Source organism: Nicotiana tomentosiformis, chromosome 1 (assembly GCF_000390325.3).
Source record: "Nicotiana tomentosiformis chromosome 1, ASM39032v3, whole genome shotgun sequence".
Lineage (NCBI taxonomy): Eukaryota > Viridiplantae > Streptophyta > Magnoliopsida > Solanales > Solanaceae > Nicotiana > Nicotiana tomentosiformis.
Window position 1 is genome coordinate 38,800,985 of NC_090812.1, and position 24,468 is coordinate 38,825,452.

General features: G+C 35.6%; 2 protein-coding genes across 2 annotated transcripts; one reads left to right on the top strand and one right to left on the bottom strand.

Annotated features, from left to right (window-relative positions):
• The first annotated feature begins 652 nt into the window (after positions 1 to 652).
• LOC104107649 (PRA1 family protein E-like) lies at positions 653 to 1,996 on the top strand. Its single transcript, XM_009616510.4, has one exon. The coding sequence runs from the start codon at positions 975 to 977 to the stop codon at positions 1,593 to 1,595; it is 621 nt and encodes a 206-aa protein (XP_009614805.1). The 5' UTR covers positions 653 to 974; the 3' UTR covers positions 1,596 to 1,996.
• A 2,585-nt stretch (positions 1,997 to 4,581) lies between these two features.
• LOC104107650 (uncharacterized) lies at positions 4,582 to 16,129 on the bottom strand. Its single transcript, XM_009616511.4, has 13 exons — positions 15,968 to 16,129; positions 15,813 to 15,875; positions 15,576 to 15,746; positions 13,918 to 14,049; positions 9,999 to 10,138; positions 8,969 to 9,055; positions 7,838 to 7,963; positions 6,665 to 6,832; positions 6,442 to 6,510; positions 5,548 to 5,649; positions 5,137 to 5,307; positions 4,976 to 5,055; positions 4,582 to 4,825 (listed from the first exon to the last, which is right to left on the bottom strand). Exons 1-13 carry the CDS (start codon positions 15,996 to 15,998, stop codon positions 4,756 to 4,758), a joined length of 1,410 nt encoding a protein of 469 aa, XP_009614806.1. The 5' UTR covers positions 15,999 to 16,129; the 3' UTR covers positions 4,582 to 4,755.
• Between the last annotated feature and the right edge of the window lie 8,339 nt (positions 16,130 to 24,468).

Consider the following 24,468-nt stretch of genomic DNA (forward strand, 5'->3'; position numbering starts at 1 on the left):
ATATAAGCCCCAATTCCAGCAAACATCTATGACCATAAGACAATCGACCACATGTTTATCAATAAACATTAGGTCGTCAGTTACGACAAAATTCTAACATATAGAGCACATAGGTAGTCCAAGAAGCAAATATAACCGCCACCCATGCCATATAAGATATGATTATACACAACCCAAACGATCTTGAACATGCACAAGAACGAATCACTCTACAAAATTCGAAGTCACAAATCTAAGAAACGAAACAAAAAAAATTAGGATTTACCAAAATTGACGCGTTTTGAGCAACAATACAATGTTTGTTGGGTCTATAGAGATAATTTCACCCAAAATCGAAGCTTGATTCTTGTCCCTTCCCGTCGGAAACCACCGTGGTCGAGGGGTTTGAGTGAGAGAGAAGAGAGAGTAAAGAGAGTAGAGAGATGAAAGAGAAATTGGCGAAAAAATAAAAAAGAAATATTATTTCTCTATATGTGACCCACAAATTTTAAAAGTGTTAAAAAGATCTTATCTACCTTAACCTGCTCATTTAGCTATTTTTCAACCCAAAAGAATTTGAGAAATAAAATAGGAGATCACTTGACCAATTTAAATCTTGAAGAGGTCAATTTTGAGGAGGTCGTCTTGAACATTCGTCTCTAACTTAATATGAAATCCAAACAATATTTTAAGAAGTGTAGATGAAACTTAATGATTCATATAAGTTGGTACACGTCGGCCGGAGCAATGGGCTGTCAGATTTTGGTAAAAAGGTCAAAAAGCAAAAGGACAATTCATCGTCAGGCTGTCAGTCTACTCCCACCTCATCCTCCGTTTTTCCAACTTCTATATTTCTTTTCTCCGACCATTTTTCCAACTTCTAATCTAAGCTATAAAAGGAAAATACACAAGAACCTGAAAGAGAGAATATACTGAGAATCCAAAATCCATCAGCTGAATCCATCTCCAAAACTCAAAAACAGCAAATAATTGCAATGTCTGAAAAGCCCTCCAATTATGGCACACTTCCAACTTCCACCCCACCACCACCCCCTACAACTCATTCAGCCAGAAAACCCCCTCGTCCACCACCACCCGGTCCACTACCCCCACAACCACCCCGCCCCTCCACCACCTTCCTCTCAACAACCAGATCCAACACTGCCGCGCGCCGTCCATGGCGCGTGTTCTTCGACTACACCCTCTTCTCCCTCCCCTACAACTACTCCGAAGCCATATCGCGCGTGAGGCGCAACCTCAACTACTTTCGCGTCAACTACGCCATGGTAATCCTCCTCATTATCTTCCTCAGCCTTATATACAACCCAATCTCCATGATCGTCTTCTTAGTTGTATCTATAGCTTGGTTATATTACTTCAGTGAAGAACCAATTGTAATATTGGGGGCCCATTTAGACGATCGTCTTGTTTTGGTTGGTTTGGGTTTGGTTACTGTCATTGCCTTGGCGTTTACTCATGTGGGTCTCAACGTTTTGGTTGCTTTGATTATTGGGTTTTGTGTTTTGGGCCTGCACGGGTCGTTAAGGGGAACTGGGGACTTGTTCTTGGATGAGAATGAGGCTGCTGAAGGTGGCTTGCTTTCTGTTGTCAGTTGAGGAGTAACAAATCAGCCCTAGTTATAGATAAGTGCATTTTTCTGAAAGAAGAGATTTTGTTAATTATTCTTGGATTACATTGGTGAAGTAGTGGTTGCAAAAGTGTAACATGTGAAGGAACATTTCCAATTTTTGAAAAGATTGGATTTTTCTTGGAGGGGTCTGCCTATAGATAGGCAATGGTGATTCTTTTTACCTCAACACTATGAATTGGGATTGTTCTTTTGTTTTGATTATGATACTCGAATGAGGGTCGATCAAAGTGATGCCTTGTGCTCAATTAAAAGTTTGGTTCGTTTTGTGCTAAATCTATGTGTTTATTAGGTTCTGTTAAGGTCAATTGTTACAATTCTTTGTTTCTTATCCTGAAGAAAAGGTTACATTTTGTTTATTTATGTCAATATGTGGTTCCAACTTCCAAGTATGGTATCTTTGTTCTTGGTGTTGTTGTTTGGATGAATAATATCAGCAAATGTGAATGCCAAAAAGTGAGATCTTTACTTTTACCCTCTTATCAAGTTGTTATCATGGCTCCTTGTTGTTTTCATGTTGCCATTGTTATCCATCTGTTTGAATTTCTTAGGCTTCTGTCTTACGGTTCATTTATGCATAGCTATTTCCTAATCTGATCTAGTAGCTTATGTAATGCTATTTGGCATGTGTTTGCAGAGTTAGGTGTGTGATTTTGCTGTATAATGGCTGGATTGATTTACCGTTACTATGTTTTTGATAATTTGTCCCTTAGCGCTCTTTGTCTTGCCCTTCTCGTTTCTCCTTCCTTGCCTGCATTATAATTAGTGTTCTTCTGTACCTATTAACACCTATCAGAATGGTTCCAATGCTGGAATTTAGCTACAACGGCTCGTGCATGACCTTCAAAGGAGTAAAGTGGATAGCTCTTGAAACCGTTGTAGTGGATTTAGTATCCCCTTGGAAATTGTAGATTGTGGATAATGTAGTATGCCATTCATATTTATATTTGCAGTCCTATTTTGTACTACCATTTGTTCTGAAACTGCAACTGGTTCTCAGTAATGTCCATGTTTATTCCACTCTAGTCAGGCTGCTATCCATATCTAAAGGCAACTACCCACACCAAAACATATCACTTAATTTGCTCATGGTTCATGCATGTATGTGTGATCACACATATAAATCTGGTTGTCACGCAGTTAGCAACTTGAACTGGGAAAAGAAAGAATAAGCTACTCTTTCCTTTTAGATATCATAGACTTGACAGATCCTTATCAAAAAAATCATAGACCTGATAGCTCATAGCTGAAAATTCCAAGGCGTATGCAACAAACTAGGGGAATTTCTTGTTATGATAGCCTTTTCAAGTGTTCTTAAGCTTCTTTGTTTGTAACTTTATATTTAAGCTATTCACACTCAGGGGAAGCTGACCTGATCATTGTTGAGAAAGAAATCAAATCCTTTTGCTGTTTATGCTAATGTGGCCTTGCATATGCATGTCCCCTGTTCAAGGAAAGTACTAATAAATACATGACATATTCCTGTTTTTACCTGAACTTGTATCTGGTATATATTTGTTGTGTCAAGGAATATACCTAGTTCGCCATCATATCGTACTTCTCGAATCTAAACGTTGTAGCATGTCAGTCAGACCAAAAGTAGCTGGAGTTGGGTATCAAATTTGTGTCTAATTTTAGTACACATTTAGACCAGATGTTTTAGTAAATGAGTAAACATCTGAACCAGATAGAATTCTGTTTTAGTAATAAAAACTTGGAAGATCCAGAGTATAGATTGATCTTTATTTTGGCACAAACAATTAGGATATATGTAACTGAAGGTTGATTTTCCTTTGTAAACTTGAAAACAAGTGTCATACTGTACATGTTGCCAGGATAACTTTCACCTAGCGAATGACTCTGCTTGTGGTTATTTATTCCAATTTTTCAATTTATTCCTGCTTGGGGTGATGACTTCGGAAAGAGGAGTTAACTAAAGATGCAAGTGTGATCAACCCATGTAACAATATCTTGGATGAACTTTGCGGGGAGAGTCTTGCTCTACTTTGGTGCATCTGATTGGTTGTATTTGTGTTTTCGCTGATTTTTTTTCATATCCATCCAAAAAAGGTGGATTGGCGACCTGAAAAATAAGACAAAATTAACTGCTAGAACAGGTTAAATATGCTGATACAACAACAACAACAATAAAATCAACTATCCAGTAAAATTCCATAAATGGGGTCCGGGAAGGATGGTGTGTACGCAGACTTTACCCTTGCCCCGAGAGAGTAGAGAGATGTTTCTGATATACCTTCGGATCAAGAATTAAATATGCTGATAGTGTTTTTTAAAAAAAAAACGGTAGTGTTAATTTCTTTCTTGGTGGATAGAGAATATAGGAAGCGTGTCTGCTCGTACACCTGCGGTCTGGGTGTGTATTGAATACTTGATACTAATAATGAATTTGTCCCACATTTGAAAATTTTGCAGGTCTAGTACAACCGAAAAAAAGGAACTGCACCTACTCTACCAAAATATCATATATTCAAATGTTTTAAATACAAGACCTAAAAAACACCTGTTAACACATGGTCTTCAATTAAACACTACTAGTTGGCCTTTTAAGTACATTGTGGCCTATTTTGCCTTTATTATACCCCCTACTTCTATAAAGGAAAGGACTTTTTCATCACTTTCTTTAGGCCTTTACAGAAAACTACACGAGTCCATTGTCTCCTTTAAAGACAAGGCTTTGTATAGCTTTTTCACCACCACGGAAAAGATATTGAATGGTCTAAAGTAACTCGTTTGAATTTGATTTAGATAATATTAATGGAATTTTTTCATATACCTTCGAGAAAAAAAAAAGTAAAGGAGCTTGGAACATAGCATTGTTCCTTGTATAGTTTGTATAACCCAAGCCTGATCCTCCACTTAAAAAAGATAAACATAAGTAAAAATAAAAATAAAAAAATACTAAAAGGAAAAACTTGAGATCTGTGGGAGGAACCTCAGAAAAAAGAAATTATATTGTGAGTATAAATTTCTGAAGATGCAACAGAACAAATCACTAGAGGGAAAAACATCACATGATACATTCTGAAACTACCAAAAAAAGGGCATGTCCGATAAAATTATCTACTTGCTCAGGCAGAAGTCCTGTCATTATGCACTTTTTAACACCACTAACTCCTGGATGACTGAGAATTTTTCTTATTCGTGCCATGAAATTTTCTACCAGCCTCAACAGCTTCCCTGCAATTCAAATTTGTACCTCACAACAATGAGAAAAGTTTGGATATAGAAACTACTGCATTAGACTAAGGTTCTACGATAAAATGATGCTAGAGAAAAATCATCTACAGTTACTTTTAAAAAAAGAGCTTCGAGTTTCAACATGCATACCTGAAAGCAGTTGCGAGCTCCATACTTTCAGGGTCGATCTGTACCCCCTCATAGAAAGCATTGGCTGCATCTTCAAACCTCTGAGAAGGAAATATTAGAATATCAGAAAATATGGGTATATAAGTTCGCAATATTTGACTCCAGGAGGACTAAGGGCATGCCTGCAATAGCCGTAGAGCTGCACCTTCCCGAAAACAAGCTTTTGCCCAATCTGGTCTAAGTTGTCTGCAGGCCTTGGCATCACTTAAAGCATGTTCAGCTTGCCCCAAGCGGATCCAACAAAGACTTCTATTCGAATACAGAATGCCATCAGTTGGATCAAAATCGATTGCCTGCAGATTATCAGCAGAATACAAGAGAGCCCTGTAAGTGATGCATACACACTGTTTTATAATAACTATCACCAGCAGACCATTGTCAAAATCTAATCCATATACTTGCACCGTGAAGAGGATAATTACATCCGTTCATCATTATCTTCTGCTTTCTTTTTCCCTTTCGCATGTGTTTTACAGGGGGGAGGGGGAGAGGTGGGAATTCAAAAGGAATCCAATAAGCCTAACATGTAGTACCTGTGTATAAGCATCCACAGCCATAGTGTAATCCTTCCTCTTAAATGCCTCATCTCCCCTCGCCTTCGCATCTGCAGCTTTCTTCTTTGCTTCAGGAGTCACCTGCAGATCAATTAATAATGCCGATGCAAGATATTTAGCACTATTCTGTAAACTGTTTCCCCAACAAAAGATGGTGTCCACACTGAGATACTTCAAATGAAAGAGATGCATACAAGTAAAAACAAAGAGTATATTAAGATATTGATCCTCTTTCCAATTTGAAGTCAGCTGAAATGGGTGTCTGGTACCACATCGCCGGTATGATTTCACTGACTATAAGAGAAACAATATGCATTTTGCAGCCCAAGGAAGTGTTTCACTGTGTCAAGTACCGTAAGCAAAACTTGAACTGTTCCCACAACATTGTTCATTGGCACTTCTTGAAGACACTAATTCCCTTGTCCTCAGAAGCAGTATCATTATGTTTTTTACTACATATAATTGCACATGCAAATTCAATTTGTTTCCTACATCTTACACGGATGTATTGTCATATTCACGATGAGAGAATTTCCAATCTGTCTTCAAGAGTGCTTCACCAGAAGAAATGCAAGAACAGAAAATAATACATACATAAGGGGAAAATATGCTCACTTTGTTCCATTTTCACAAATGGTTTACTTTAGTTCCAGAACTACCCTTCACGATAAGCTTATTCACTTCTGTTAATGATTATTATGGTAAGGACAAAACTAGAAAAACATGTGAAAATATTCCACTCTTGACATTATACAAAAAGGCAAATCTAAATAAATGTAACAGAAGGAGGGAGTTGATACTTATCACGTATAATTTGATAACGGGATGGCCAAAAATTCACACATATAAATAACAGTTACCACAATAACAGACCTCTGGTAAATCTATCTTTGGAATAATAGTTTCTCTCTTGCTTGGTTCCCTCCCAGCTTCTGTTCTTTCCTGCAATTATCACCGTGTAAACAAAGAAAAAGAAGCTGAAATTTGCATGAGAAGGAAAGGAAATAGTCACAGAACTATATCAATATTTGCAAGCAACTCCTACAGAAGACCAAAACCAGCTGCGATTTATCTTACAGAAGGACAGATTAAGTACCTGTTTTATCCTAGTTTCAGATAGGATAGGCTCAGATTGCATAAACTTAATGAGTCCATCCACACTCCATTCTGGAACACTCTGAATCCGTGGTGTGACTGCGAACAAAGCTTCAACAGCCGGCCGACAGCCCCTTGTAGCTGCAACATGTACTGGCTTGTTACCATCCTATAGAGATAGCAAAAGTTATATTTCGGTATTCAATTAACAGTCCTTGTGGAAATTGCTAATTGATTTTTTTTCCAATGACTTGTTCAAAAATCAACAAAATTCATGATTAAAGTTCTGTGTTCACCCAGAAGAAAGTTCCGAATACCACGGAATCCATACGAATATATGTTAAATAACCAGACAACAGGTCCCTAAATTTGATCAGAATGAATAACATATTACTAAGTTGAAGATACAGTAGACCAGGACAGAAAGAAGACTCCAGGCCCCTTCAAGTCACTTCATGCCACGTAATACACTAGCCTTTTCATTTATAGATGCCGATTTTCACCACAATGAATGATGAATCCAGAAGGCATGAGATAATTGAGCCTTCAGCAAAAGGTAAGCTGTAAAAAAGCTTCACGGACATATTACAGAATGCAGTTTTTTGTTAACTCAATCTTACATATTTGAAATGTGAAATGTTTGTTTTAATGGAGTTAAGGGATTGCTTTTCTAATACAACAACTTTTGTTATATATTTTATTTGCAAACTATTTATTTGAGGAACCCAGAATTAAAATTTTTACAATATAATTATGAAGTCAAAATAGAATTAGTTTTCTCAACATAACAATAAACCAGTGACCCATGACCCTAAGGTTATTAGTTCTCGCTGTAGGTCCAGGTTTAAGAGTAATTAAGACCACATTCTTCAACTTCAGTAATCCCTCGGAACAGATGAATAAGGTACCTAGATTTTACAAGAGATCTGGATTCCCAGACCGAAATATTCATTTCAAATCTGAAAAAGAATTAGAGGGCAGTAGACTAGAAAGTGATAATAAGGAATATAATTCACACGTGCTTGCAGATAAACAGAACAAACGAAAAGAAACTTAAATTGTTTGGAATCATCTTTCCAACAATTGAAAGAAGAAGGATTCCTTAGAATTTCTTCCAAAAAAATGTGAAAACAACAAAGAACATTATATTCTGTAAAATTTTCTTTTCAGTTACCTCATCAGCGGCATTAGGATCAGCTCCAGCTTGTAGTAAGCACTTAATAATTTCTGCACTACCATTATGAGCAGCAATGAGCAAAGGGGTTGCTTCACCAGCCCTAACATTGACATCAGCTCCTGCCTGTAGGGTAGCACAAAACAAGTTAAGCCTTGAGTAGACAGATGGCACATTTAACCACGCAACATAGAAAATCCAAAGCAAAGGTAGTTGAGTTCTTGCTTTGGCTTATGCCTTGAAAAGTAAGATGCACAAAATTCATAAACCTAAGCAAAGCCTCTCCTACACCTTAGAAACAAAGAGGGGAAAATTAAATGAAAATCATTAAAATAAATACGACATGGGTGTGAGCCATTATAAACTGCTGCGAGAAGCAGAGAAGATCAAAACTTGTTCCATACGTATTTTCAGGGGACCAATTTTTCCCGAAAGGCAAAAGGGAAGAAAGCAAAAGATTGTTTCAAATAATTGTTTGTTTATCAAATTGGCCCATTATTTAAACTCCAAACTTGAAATCTAGAATTTGAAGTTTGAAAATAGGTTTTAGGAATTCTCAAGTAAAATCAGTTGTGTTTCATGTCCAAACACAACTTTTACTCTTCATTTTAGGGTTATCTCTATAGGCCTTGTTTTATCCTTTTAAGCATGTTTAACCTTCAATTTATTCAAAAAATATTTAAAAAGATAATATAGCAGCATGTATGACCTGGAGGTCACGGGTTCGAGCCGTGGAAACAGCCTCTTGCAGAAATGCAGGGTAAGCCTGCGTACGATAGACCCTTGTGGTCCGGCCCTTCCCCGGACCCGCGCATAGCGGGAGTTTAGTGCACTAGGCTGCCCTTTAATATAGCAGCATAAATGTTGAGAGTTTCAGGAAAGAACTCAAACTCTAAGGTGTAATAGAACCAAGTCTCACATAGCTCTTGTATGATCAAAGCAGTTTCTTGTGGTTTGATCTAACACAAAATTTGCATGGTTCCAACTTCCAACACATAGCAAAGAGCAGAATGATAATGCATCAAACAGCACAACATGTTTTCTGCAACACAGCTTCTTGAGGATGCTCAATTGGGGATTCAGCAATTTAAAGTACATATAGTGAAACAGAGAAAATATAATTTTATTGACCTTTACTAACAGTTCCACGCAAGGCAATGAATTGGCTGCTACAGCTGATACCAACGGACAGACATCTTCTTCTGTTTGAGCATTAACCTGCACAAAGTAACTTTTTAGGTCATATGAACAAATAGAAATTATACTTTTGAAAAGTGTATCTTCACACCCCTCTGCAAACCCATCCTCCGCAGTAGAGATGAATGCATCAAGATGAAGAAAAAAGAAGCAGAACCCAGAAGGACTTGAGCTTTCCCACACATTATCACCATGTGCTCTCTCTAACGAGTAAGAAATGCAAATCAGGTGTTGTATGCAATACACAAGGGAACTGAGAAAATTATCTTAGGTTAAACTTATGAAAGAAAAGTTTATCTTAAGTTGAACCAACCAATCAAAAGTTAATTTATATACTATATCTAAGCTAACTTCTTTAGTAAAAAAAAAATTTGTCGTAACACAAACACCAATATAAAACTAAGTGAAACTGAAAAGCATGAAATTAGATGGTGGAAGTCAATACCTATCAAAAACAGAAAAAAAGGAGGGAAGGGGGTGAGAACATAGAAGCCTGAGGAGGTTGGGAGCAGAAAATCTACACTGTTTGGCAAAGGGAAGAAAATAAGTAAAACAAGAGGAGAAAGTAACAGCCCTACATCCATTAATTGGTCTTTTTCTGAACACATCAGTGCAAAAAAAGTAGGTAAGGATTTGTTTGGTTGTGAAACCACCTCATCTAAAAGCTTAATTTGTTAGAGAGAGGACACTTTTATCATATATTGACACGCCCCCTCACGTGTGGTCTGACTCTTTTTTTTCGTTTTTTTTTGGGGGGGGGGGTTTGAACGCTTTCCGATGGGGGTGATGGTGATATCTGAAAAAAAGATCTCTCCGTGTTATAATACTCTGATGAAGAGTAACCAACTACCTGGAAGCACATAAGTCATACAACTGCTTTCCACTTTGTCTAGAGAACTGTTACATAATAGTTGGTAATTTTAATTTGGAAAAGGGGGGTTTAAGCAGGTAGCGAAGCACTCACATTAGCATGATGTTCCAGCAAAACCTTAACAGCATCTTCCTGGGCAAGACCTGCAGCCCATATAAGTGGTGTTCCAGCACCACTTTGTGAATCAACATCTACGCCCTTTGAGAGTAAGAATTTAACCACTTCAACATGTCCTGCAAACAAAGAATATGCACAATAAAATGTCACTCTACGTAAAGAAGGATAAATAAATAGAAGAGTGCATGTAGCTACACACATCACAGTATGCAAGAAACCACTATGGAAAATAATAGTATAATACAGTAACAAGGCATGACATGTTGACTGATTTCTCTCGTTGTTGACCAATAGATAACAGAAAAGCTGACACTAAGATCTCGATTACGGATATCCATTAGAACATGATTTTATCCCTGACTCAGAGACTATGTGGCAACAAATGAAAATAAAATCTGCAAATATATTTTCACGAGAATTTGCAAGTTTTTCGTTTACATGTACTTATGTTCTTGATACTCCATTCAAATTCATACTACTTGGAAGAGAAGAGAAAAGGAATATGTGAAGATAAAGTGAAAGAAACATGGCAGAACAGATAAGCTGATGATGGATTTTAAGCAAATTACAGCAGAGATCCCCAGGCTATCAGCCTGCCTCCTTGTGAATTCTGTAATAGCGAGTCCTCAGTTATGCATTTAATCTTGTTCTCCAGCCACGCATTCTCTCCTCGTGGGCCTCCTTTCTGAAGTCTTCATTAACTTTTGTACATCATTTATTAATGACCCCAAAAATTCAAATCAAACCGACATTTACACTTCTCGTAGTTTTCATAATTCATATAACAATATCCCAAGTATTAGCCTAAAAGACTTCCCTCATTTAGCATAAAGAAACAGCTATCTTCAACTGTCTTCTTATTCATCATGTCCAGTAAAATGAACAAATTCAAATTCAAAATGGAGGGAGCAAATTAATACAACAGCACTATCCTCTATAATGAACACGACTACTGAAATAGCTAGATCCACTTTCTCAGATTCCAGCTATTTAGAATTTTCATTTAGAGACAAGAAAGTTTTATCTAGGAGAAACATAATTGCACGAACATGCATCCTTTAGAATGAAGAGGAGCATATGGACTTTTTCCAGCCTGCAGAACTGGTCTTGCTTTCCTTCAAGCTTCAACAGCTTGAGATTCTTTCTACCAATTATGATATTTTGAGATGAAGATGATTTATAATGTGTGTGTTATAAACACCACGAATAAACACCACGAAGTCTAATTATATGACCAACAACCCAAATTTTGTGTTTGTCATAGAGTTTAACTTAGATGGATCTTCTTTGAAATACACTTTCACCAGTAGAGAAGAAGAAACAAATGAGACACAGAAGTTTTGACTACATCCTAACTTGAATGAAAATCAGTAGCTTCCTTACTACATCTTCAAAGTCACCCTGCATATATTACAACATCAGATAACCTTTTTAGTTATGCCAGTTCTTTGAAGGCTGAAGCTCTAGCAATCTAGGGTCATGTGAAGTCATAACTTGAGAATAAAAGATGTAGCATGTGGCAGAAAGAAAGGAAAGAAAAGGAGAATGAAGCGAGAAAGGTCAAAACTTGATGAGAGTTTAGTTACTCCTCAAAACATGCTCAAATTAAAAATTCTGCAGATTCTAGTGGGTTTTCATGTCGTTTAAAAAAAAGGGGGCAGCCCGCTCCATAAAGCATCCCTCATTTACGCAGGGTCTGGGGAAAGGCCGCACCCAGAGGCGTGACGTAGGTAGCCTACCCTAACGTAATCATTAGCGGCTGATTCCACGGCTCGAACCCGTGACCTATAGGTCACACGGAGACAACTTTACCGTTGCTCCAAGGCTCTCTTCGGGTTTTCATGCCGTTTACCGATGGAAAACTAATTTGAGGTGAATTTTTGGAGCCAAAATTGTTGAGGAGAAACCATCAAGAACCCATATTTCTAGCACAGGGCATCTATGTAGTATCCAAGTCTTCGAAGCATTGCCTTTCCAGAGTTAATGCCAGTCTCTTCCTCCCTTTATTTCCTGAATTTTTACAACAGCCCTTCAGATTGTCTGCTGGACCTTTTGACCCGTTCTTCCATTTTCTCCTCACAATAGACAGCAAAAAAAAACAGAGGGCTTAGCCCTAAACATAAACAGATATATATACAACAACAACAACAACAACAACAACAACCCAGTATAATCCCACTAGTGGGGTCTGGGTAGGGTAGTGTGTAAGAAGACCTTACCTCTACCCTGGGGTAGAGAGGTTGTTTCCGATAGACCCTCGGCTCCCTCCCTCCAAGAACTCCCCACCTTGCTCTTGGGGTGACTCGAACTCACAACCTCTTGGTTGGAAGTGGAGGGTGCTCAACACTAAAGCAACCCTCTTGTCCTACATTGTATATATGTGTATATATATATATATACACATAAAATGATAAAATCTGAGAAAGTTCTCCTACACTGTCCTTTGCCATCAACTTGGAGTTCAACTGATTCTTCTTGTATAAGACAGCTGAAAATTTCGAAGCCAATGCATAACGCCATAGCTGATCTGCTCAAATAAGTATTGGATTCAAAAAAGCAGAGTGTTGATTGCCTTATTTGGCGGACATAGAACTTAGATCATTACCTTATGGTTCCTATTTCAATTGGAGCAACCATGATGAAGGTATAAGCTTGTGCGTGCAAAATAGCAGGCTACCTGGGAAGGGTACAGATTTAACAAGGAAAGCCCCTCTAAAAAAAATTGCTTTAGTAAGAGGGGCCATAAATTACAGTCTCCCTTGTTACTTCGATTAGAACTCTTGTTCTGTTCAATTACCTGTTTGATAATCACTTATTCCATAACAAGAAACTGTACAGGAAAGAAAGCTCCTCTACACTTATTTCCTTAAGTAAGATGGGTCAGGGCACAACTTTGAACTTACAATCCTTTATTACTTCCAATAGAACTGTACTTCTATTCAATCAACTATCTGGTAATCACTTATTCAATAATGCAAGTCACAATATAGAATCAAGTCTACACTAACCCTAGCATGCCGTTTGCTTTCTGGCTACTAACTTTTTCAGGTGTACTATCTCATTACATTCAAATCTTCTTCAATTGGTGTTAATGCACAATGGGGAAATTTTTCGGGCAAAGATCACTTTTAACCTGCGGCCGAAACTATTCACATCCGGCAGCCGCAAAAGTGTATATAATTTGTATAAAACATACAAATATGTATACATACAAAATATATACAAAAGATATAGTACATTTTTCGGCTATTATTTTGAAAGCAGCTATACAGTGTCATTTTCCCGAAATTTTTCTAGCCTTCTGTTTAGCTGAAGTTGCAACTTTACTCCCAATCTCAAGTCCTTTTCTACTTTTATGACTGCCATGTTATTTTGAGTCTCGAAACACTTTTTTACTAGGAAAATTTCAGAATTAGACTGATAGCTATTTCTTACTTGCTGTTCTTCATTTTTAATCACGGTAGTTGCCCGCCAGCATGTGCTCCTCTTCGACTAATCTACTAGATAGCCTGCCTTAAGTACAGGTGTCAAGTAAACTTGGTAGATGGGTCACTCTGCTATTATTAAGTCATCAAATAATAATGTAAACTTTGTATAAAGGAAATTTGCATATTCAATAATATGACACTTCTCAATACAATTTTGTCTTAAAATCCAAAACAGCTTATGTCCCCAAAAGTTCCATCATTTAATATTAAACAATCAAAATTTTAATTTTATTGACTATTTTGTCAAAAGATTTTATATAAAAAAATGAGAAACTCCATCAATAAAAAGGTTCACTACATCGGAGCCGCAAGGTTACAGTAATTACATGTATATGAACCAAGGACTCTTTCCCTGACACACAGGTAGAACCTTCAATTACTTCTGTTAACAAAGAGGAAGAACCTACCCATTCCTGCAGCATGATGCAAAGCTGTTGCCCCTGAAGCACTAGGTGTTGCAGGATCAGCACCTTGTTCTATGAGGTACTGGACAGTAGCAGTGTGTCCTTGACGAGCAGCATGAAGAACAGGAGTCTCACCTATGAAGAAACAACGTATTCAAAGCAATATACAGCAATATCACTCCCAGCACAGATCAATCAGTCAATCAATAAAAACCTCAATCTCAAATAAGTTGAGATAAGTAACACGACATGTATTTGAGTCCACCATTCCTACATTGATGAATAGTTAGTCATGCAAAGCAAATTAAGGGATTTCTAAAATTAGAGGCTCCATAAATCTTAGGCTTGTCCTACACCAAGACCTAATGTAAATGTACAACTAAGCCCTGATAACAACGAATTGGTATCACCTATATGATCAGTTGCATATTTGAGTCCACCATTCCTATATTTATGAATAATTTGTCTCTCAAAGCAAATTATGGGTTTTCCAAAATCTGAGGTTCCCTAAATCTTAGGCTTGTCCTACCAAGACCTAATGTAAATGTACAAATAAGTGTTATCACAGCGAATTGGTATCACCTATATGGATCACTTTCTTCTATTGTTTTGTATTATATCCAAGTCCGTGTTGATTGGCAGAGATTTTAGATCTTTTTGAGATAACTTCCCACCCTTGTAATTTTAGTTCTACCTCGTCCCCTTTTAGCACCTTCAATCATCATAATATCGCACCTACATAATGGTGCATTTTGAGGCCTGCATATGACACAGCCAAACCACTACCAAAGAGACCTTCTCATCTTATTATCGACGTGTACTACTCGCATAATTTGGTTATTTCTAATTTTGTCTAATCTTGTATGACTACACATCGATTTAACGTTGACATTTTTATGACACATCTTGTTGGCAAATCGAGTGCATCATCAGTTCGATATTCACTCTCATATAATATTATCGGTCTCACAACAATTTTGTAGAACTTGCCTTTCATTTTATTAGGTATCTTCATATCTACTTTAATTACATGTGCTACATCTTCGTCTCTCATATCATTCTCTTGAAAGATTGAAAGGCTAAACTTAAAGATTTGAATTGTCTACACTTAGGCACGACAACATTGTCAAATATTTGGAGGAACAAAGAAAACATTTAATTTCAAATGGTGCAACTCCACCAAAATGCTTTGATGCCAAGTAGATCCAAAAATGATGCACAACTTGTTCTTCTAACATATAAGAAAGCATCCAAACAGTGCTCTCTCAAATCAAAGTTGAACTAAATAAGAGGCTGCTTAAATTTTAAAATTCTCTTTCGCAATAAATTTTGGGCTCCTGAAATATGAAGCACGCTTTTAACCAAACAGTGCCTAAGAAAATACATAGTCAGCAACATGACTACAGGGTAAATTTCACAGGTGGTACCTGAACTAAGGTACCTAAATCAAAATTTTGTAACTAGAATATTCTACATTTATATACATTAGGCCACACCCTTGGGTGCATCTTACGATCAAACCTTAAAGAGGCGAAAAGATAAAAGCCTTCAAGTTTCAATCAGGACAAAAGCTCTAGAGCCAATTTCTTCTAAACAAGAGCTGAAATTAGGTCCTGCACACATTTTGATGAACGAAGACAAAGTTAATAGTAGAAAATTACCTTCTTCATCTTTTGTATTGACATCAAGTTTCAACTCTTCTACCATGAACTCGCAGAACTCGGTCTGGCCTTCTCTAGCAGCAAAAATCAATGCCCCTCTTTTATTAGCATCCTTCACATCCGCCACCGTCCCGGCCAACCCTTTCCCATTATCCAGTTGCTTAGCCAAATCTGTTTCCACAATCATCATTATCATATCGCAGAAACTGAAATCCAAAAATAACCTTGAAAACTTACTCTTGAAAAGCGCAATGTTCCCTGAACAAGCAGCATTCAGTAACTTCATAACCTTTTCTCTAACTGCTCCAACAATATCAAAGATTAATCTTTTAATAACATGCTTACGTTATTTGAAATTTTTCAAGAAAAGCAAAAAGTGGAAGAATTAAAACCTGCAAGAGCATCAGCAGCATCAGGAGCCATAACTGAGAGAAAACTTTGGGCTTCGGCCGAAGCTTCTGGGGTTTATGTGGAACAAGGGTTTTGCTGTTATTTCAACCAGTTCGAGTCAACCCAATATATCTTTCGGGGTTTTACCCGTATATAGAAATTGTGTCGCGTGAAAAACGCTTTTTTTAATGCGATTGTAAAGAAATGCGATTTATCGATATGCGATTGTAAAGAAATGCGATTTATCTGTCTATAATCTATATAATCTATAATCTATCTATCTATATGTATATCCATATTTATCTACTAGTATTAGCACCCGCAAATACGTGGACGCTAAACATGTCAAATATTTGAATTATTTGAATTATATGTAAATAATCTTAAAATTTAAACATTCTCGATAAATATAGATAATCATTGAATGTTAATTAAGAAACACTACGTGAAAAAGATTAACTATTTCTCAAATCTCTTAGTTATAATTTTTCTTTTTGTACCATTCTCGTCGGTGTCATTGAATCCTAAAAATAGTCAGGAAGCAAAATAATAACTCATATTTATGGCAAAATAATCAAAGGTTGAGACTATGAAGGACTCTTTGGATACTACTTGACTCTTTCACTATTACTTGAACTCTTATTTGGTGTTTTGATATCTTTCAAAAAATATTTCTATTTTAAAATTTTATTTTCTAAAACTTTATTTTTCAATAATTATTATTTTTATAATAATGGAAGTGAAAATATTATCCTTAATTCAAAACTCATTTTAGTCAGCTATTTGAACATTTAAAAAATTATTTAGCTAATGAAAATGTTAAATATATGAATTATTTGAATTATATGTAAATAACCTTAAAATTTAAACCTTCTAGATAATTATATATAATCGTTAGATATTAATTAAGAAACACTAAATGGAAAAAGACTAAACATTTTCTCAAATCTCGTAGTAATAATTTTATTTTTGCACCATTCTCATTTGTGTCATTGGAACCTAAAAATAGTCACAAAGTAAAATAATAGCTCGTATTTATGGCAAAGCACAAAGGTTGACACAATATGAACGATTCTTTTGCTATAACGTGACTCTTTTACTACGACTTAAACTCTTATTTGGTATGTTGTTATCCTTCAAAAAATATTTCTATTTTGAAATTCCAATTTCTAAAATATTATATATATTTCAATAATGATTATCTTTATAATGATGCAAGTGAAGATATTATCCTTAATTTAAAATCCACTTTAATCGACTATCTAAAAATAAATAAATGAATCTTTAGCCGGTGAAACTTAATTTTAGTATGACTCTGTTTTGAGTTTATCGATATCTCTAGCCACAGATTTTAAATTTTGAATATGCTATGTATACACATTTTTGTTCTTTGAATCATTAAATGTTAAATTAGTTGATTGTTATCATATAACATTGCATATATTATCTTAAAATTGCCAAGTAGTTTTTTCTCGATACCATACTTGGCTTAACCTTAATGCAAACTACTCAAATTGCATTTAAATTCAAATTTGAATATTATATCAGTTTGTTAGTAATAATATTTTTTTTTTAAAACGACACACAATGTAAAGTAAAAAAATATCAATGTAAAGTAAAAAAATATTTAAGATATCCTTATTCTATAATCTATGTATTTGAGTTAAAAGAAATATTTGAAATTGATGATGTCACGACTCAATTTCACCTGTAGGTCGTGATGGCGCCCAACACTACAGTTAGGCAAGCCAACTAATAAATTAAACATATATCGATAAAATTTAACTCCAAGAAAATATAAGACACTAAGTTCTACCAATGTGTGTGCCGAGACCTGATGTCACAAGTGTATGAACATCTAGTAGGTTATACAAAAATTCAAATACTGTCTGAAATAAAAATAGATAGAATTAAAAATTCAAGAAGAGGCACTGGTAGCTGCAGGACGGCTCAGAAAGGCAGCTCACCACTACGCCCCTGGATAACGAGGATGTGCTATGATAGGTCCTCCACTAGTATCTGTCTCGGATCCTGCACAAAAAGTGCAGCAAGTGTAGCATGAGTACGTAAACAACGTGTACCCAGTAAGTATCAAGCCTAATCTCGAAGTGGTAGAGATGAGATGACCGACTTTGACACTCACTAAGGGTCAACAATAATAAATGAAATAAATTATAATTATTCAAATCAGCATGATTCACAGAATTAACAATAATTTTTTTCATTTAGCAGAAATAATAAAAATCCTTCAAATGCAACAATTTCCAATCTATTAATTAAATCCTTCAATTTTAATAAATTTTTAATTTATCAAATAGCTTTACAAGCTGCAATAAACTGTCCAAGTATCGTAAAATTTTTATTATCAAGTACGATTTCTGCCGAGGTCGTACGGCCCGATCCAAAGTTTCGTGTACACTACCGAGGGACGTGCGGCACGATCCATAGATGCATCTATCATGCCGAGGTGTTCAGCCCGCTCCACAAGAAAGGAGGACATTTTCTTATGTACCTCCGGAAAGAGAGTATATTTGTTATAAGATAAATTCAGGAGTAAGAATAATTTCTCTTAATAATTAATTAATTTAAATAGAAAAATCAAGTATATGAGATTTTCATCCTTTAATATTTTTATCTAACAATTAACAATATATATATATATATATATATATCAAATAATATTAATTAAACAAAGAATATAATTTACACAAGTAATTCATGCTTTGAGTCCTAAACTACCCGAAATTTAGCATTAATAGTAGCTACGCACGGACTCTCGTCACCTCGTGCGTATGCAGCCCCCACAATTAGCAATAATTATTTAATTTTAATCACCTATGAGGTAATTTCCCCCTCACAAGATTAGACAAGAGACTTACCTCGTCTTGCTCCAATTTAATCCACTATTAGACCTTTTCCTTGATTATCCAACTCTGTCTGGCTCGAATCTAGCCAAAATAATTTGATACAATCATTAAAATTTAGAGGAATCAATTCTATAATAAAATACTACATTTTCAATAAAATCCCAAAATTAATTAAAAATCCGTCCGTGGGGCCCACATCTCAGAATCTGGCAAAAGTTACGAAATCTGACAACGCATTCAATTACGAGTCCAACCATGCTAGTTTCACTCAAATCCGACCCTGAATCGATACCGAAATCTCGAAAATTCGTTTCTGTGAGATTTCAAAAAATTTCCCTAATTTCAATTTCAAAATACTAATTAAATGGTGAAACCAATGATATATTTGTGTATATAGACTAAATCCGAGTTAGAATCACTTACTCCAATGTCTTTCCTTGAAAATATATCCAAAATCTCTTCTGCTCAAGCTCCAATTTGTTAAAAATGGCGAATGGGACGAATGTCCTCTTTTTATAAAACTGCCTAGACAGCCTTCGGAACTGGGCCTCGATCGTGGCTTCGATCATGGCCCTCGAGCCTAGGCCTTGATCGTGGCTTCGATTACAGGCTCGATCTTGGACCTCGGTCATGGCCTCGATTATGGCATAGAGCCTGATCCTTCGATCATAGCCTCAATCATGGCATTGAGCCTGAGCCTTCGATTGTGATCCTCGATCTTGGGTCTCGATCTTGGCCCTCGAGCCTTGCCTTCGATCATGGCCCTCGAGCTGGACCTTCGATCATGTCCCTCAAGCTGGACCTTCGATCATGGCTTCGATACACAAGCTCGAGCGTGAGCCTCGTCAACCCTGGGCTCGATATCTGGGCTCGACCACAGCCCAAAATGTCCAACAGAAAAGGAAAAATTGCAGCAACTTTTTAAGTCCAACTTATGATCCGTTAACCATCCGAAACTCACCCGAGGCTCTCGGGACCTCAACCAAATATACCAACAAGTTCTAAAATATCATACGAACTTATTTGAAACCTCAAATCACATAAAACGACGCTAAAAATCACGAATCATGCTCCAATTCAAGCTTAATGAAATTTAGAATTTCCAACTTCTACATTCGATGTCGAAACCTATCAAATCAAGTTCGATTGATCTCAAATTTTGCACACAAGTCATAAATAACATAACGGAGCTATGAAAATTTTCAGAACTGTATTCCGACTCCGGTATTAAAAAGTCAACTCACTGGTCAAACTTTCAAATTTAAATTCTTGTTTTAGCCATTTCAAACCTAATTTCACTACGGACTTCCAAATAAAATTTCGATCACGCTTCTAAATCCAAAATCACGATACGGAGCTGTTGGAATCATAAAAATTCTATTCCGGGGTCGTTTGCACATAATTCGATATCTGGTCACTATTTGAACTTAAACTTTTAATTTTTCATCAAAAATCCATATCTCGGGTTAGGGACCGCATAATTTGATTCCGGGCATACGCCCAAGTCCCAAATCACGATACGGACCTACCGGAACTATCAAAATACTGATCCGAGTCCGTTTGCTCAAAATATTGACCAAAGTCAACTCAATTGAGTTTTAAAGCTCTAATTCACATTTTAATCCATTTTTCACATAAAAATTTTCAGAAAATTTTACGGATTGCGGACGTAAGTCGAGGAATGATAAATAGTACTTTTCGAGGTCTTAGAATACGGAATTAATTATTAAATTTAAAGATGACATTTTGGGTCATCACAGATGAGATCAGCTTTCTAATTTTTATACTCAACAAAGATGAAACAGAAGAAGAAATTCATTGTGATCTCTTATTTCTAGTTTTTAGAATTTTCATACATTTTTTTCTATATTTATTTTCTTTTATCTTATTTTTTATGTCTTTTTTATTTTGTTACAAAAAATTAATTTATTTCGCTATAAAAGGATGAGTTTTAATAGAAATTGTCCACATAAGAACTTTATTTATATTTTTAGTCTTTGGTTAAAATTATTTCATATTTTTCTTATGGCTTTATCTAATCAACCTAAATAGGTGCTCACCCAACCACTTAAATTAAAAAATTGAAGGATGTGTAATCCATATATAATATGTGTATAATCGTGTGTTGTCGTTATATCATCTATGTATATTAGCTATAAAAAGTAAACAATACATCTGGCCGAATATTTATGTAAGTAGTATTTAAATAATTAGAAAAGATAACAAAAGTTCCAAACATGATTGCATATGGACATTAACCGAATTAAGTATGATAAAAAATAATAAAAGATAAATTTCTTTTTTATTTTAATTAAAATTTAAAAACTTTATCTATAAATTCAAAATTATCCTTTAATTCAATTCAGTTATATATATATATATATAGTCAAATATAAAATAAAGTTACCATATACTATTGGCATTTATTAGCTTGCCACTTGGCTTAACCATAATGCCAATTATATATGGTAACTTTATTCCTTTAATATATATATATATATATATATATATATATATATATATATATCTATATTATTATAAAAGCACGAATATTTCACGCTAAATGTTGAACGACTAAAATATCCTTAAAATGTTAATCGACTTTTATACCCTTAAATATTTTGTCAAAAAGATAGTTCCATATTGGATAAAATAGTAATCTAATAATAATTTGCCTAATATTTAGGAATCTGATACCAACTAATGATAGAATTCTTTTAAAATTAATAACCGAATATAAAGTTCTAATACTATACTAACTCTATCTGGACAATTACATTCCATACCCATGGCAATCCCACGTATGAAACAAATATATTGCCTCTATATAAATAGTTTCATTATATTCAAGACATTGCAACACAAAATATCTGTATGCAAATCTTTTTAGAGGTAATTTTTATCTTATTTTGTATCATATTTTATAGATTAGATTTGGCTCTCTAACATAGCCAAAAAATAGTTACCGACAATTAAGAAGTTGAATTTTTAATTGTGTGAGAATTTTTAGTGGTTGATAGTTCGTTCACATCTTTATGTGTTATTAAGTAAGATTTACAATAAAAGTCTCTTTACTTTTATTCTGGTAGTTATCCAATGGAAGTCGGGTGGTATTTGACCCAAATTTATTATACGTTAAAAAAAGATTCTTAAAAATTTAATGACCTATTTGATTGATAAAACAATTATAAACAAAAACAAAAATTTAATTGAAGAAGAGCTTTGGTGGAAACCAAAATTAACGAAACATTAGTTTTTTTTTTTCATCAACTAAACATCAGTTGCAATATGTTGTACATACACCTCTAATATCTACGTTCTTACTTTTAAACCCTTTGGTATACCTTTTAGTTTTTTCACCTTTTTCTTCGTATTTTGGAGTTTTACGTGTGGAGATTTATTTAATCTTTAAATATGTCAGAATTAGAATACAATATATATATATATATATATATATTAACGTTAGATGTAACACAAAGCCTTTTAGCATACATGTTTTTACAAAAAAAAACAAATTAGTTGCCAGGAACACATTTACAATGCACGATCAAGACTAAATCACATTGGACTGAAAGAAATTGAAATTTATTGGGATTAGGCTTAAATTATTTTTCACATAGATTATTTCACATTGAATAAAATCGTAATACATTAGAACGATCTAATATTTAATATTTTGAAGTAAACTAGCTAAACATTAAATTCTTTAAACTGAAGCTCTAATTCATACTAATTTCACAAAATATTGTTGAACAATTGTAACGACCCGGTTGGTCATTTTGAGAGTAATAGCCCTGATCCCCTATTTACTATTTTTCCAGTACCTTTTTCTGCTTATGTGACTTGTCGGGAGGTTTCGTTTTGGTTTTTAGAGTATTTTGGGATACTTAGTCCCTAAAATGGGAGCTTAAGTCTTAGAATTTTGACCATAGTCGGAACTGTATAAAAACGACGCGTGTCCAGATTGTGTTTTGGAGGTCCGTAGCTTATTTAGGCTTGAATTGGCGAAAGTCAAATTTTTGGAGTTTTGGACCGGTAGTGAAAATTTTGATATCGGAGTCGAAATTTGATTACGAAAGTTGGAGTAGGTTCGTAGTGTTGAATATGACTTGTGTACAAAATTTGGGGTCAATCGGACGTGGTTTGGTCGGTTTCGGCATCGATTGTAGAATGTTGAAGTTTCAAGTTCTTAAGATTTGAATTGGAGGGTGATCCGTGATGTTTAGCGTTGTTTAATATGATTTGAGGGCTCGACTAAGTTCGTATGGTATTTTAGGATTTGGTCGGTATGTTTGGTTGGGGTCCCGGGCCTCGGGCGTGTTTCGGATGCTCAACGAGTCATTTTTGGACTTAAGGAGTTGGCAGTTTTTGCTGGTGTTCTGCAGCTGGTTTCCTTCATCGCGATCGCGTGAGAAGGCTCGCGATCGCGTAGAGTAATTGGGAGACCAGCTGGGTTATCTCTTCGCGTTTGCCAAGAATGGGATGCGATCGCGTAGGTTCGTCAGGTTATGCATCGCGAACGCGTGGGCTAGGCCGCGTTTGCGAAGAAGAAATAAGGCAGCAGTGGAATTGGGTGTTGTTCTTCGCGATCGCATGAGGTCAGTCGCGAACGCGTAAGTCTGAGGAGTTATTTCATCGCGTTCGTGGGGAGAGTTACGCGTTCGCGTAGAGTAAAATAATGGGGCAGCGAAGTTGTTTTTCGCGATCGCGATTAAGGAAAAATATCTAGGCAGAATTAAAGTTCAAAATCGAGGGCTTTTGGTTCATAACTCAAAATTTGATTGAGAGCTCGGTAGAAGGTGAAATTTGGAGCGATTTTCGGGGGAAATTTTTGGGTAATGATTCTTAACTCCTTTATGGTTATATTCCACTAATCTATGGTTGATTTTATCATTTAATTTCGAATTTTGGGGTTGAAATTGGGAGAATTTGGAAGAACTTCTTCAACAAAGATTTCGAGTTTTGAAAGGGGATTTGTGGTCGAATTGAGTAATTTTTATATTATTAGACTCATGAGCGAATGGGCGTTCCTATTTTGTAACTTTTACTCGATTTCGAGACGTGGGCCCCACAGGCAATTTTTGAATTAATTTCGGATTTTTTGTTAAAATGTTGATTTCATTAATTAGATGAGTCTATTATGGTTGTATTTATGATATGTAATTGCTTTTGGCTAGATTTGGGCCATTCAGAGCCGGATATTCATGGAAAAGGCATTGTGACTGATTGATTGAGCTTGGTTCGAGGTAAGTGGCTTGCCTAACTTTGTGGGGGGAGGGGGGAATCGGGGAATCCCTTTAAGATTTGGAACTATTGTGATATGTGAGCACCGTGTACGTGAGGTGACGAGTACGTACATATGCTAGTTGTGGAAAAACTCGATTTTTCTTACTGAGCAGCAACCTGTTTTCCTTTTATTACGAGTTATACCATTTTTATGAGTATTAATCTATTTTTATTCTTAATTGAGTTATTCTCATTTGCGTAGCTATCCTGTTTAGTCTAATACAACATGTTTACGTGTCTTAATTACCTATGTGAACTCTGTGCAGCATGCTTAGTGAATTTCCTGCTTCTTCCTTGACTGATACTTAGTCTAAATCGTAAGATTTCGTGATGTAGACGCATTTCTATTG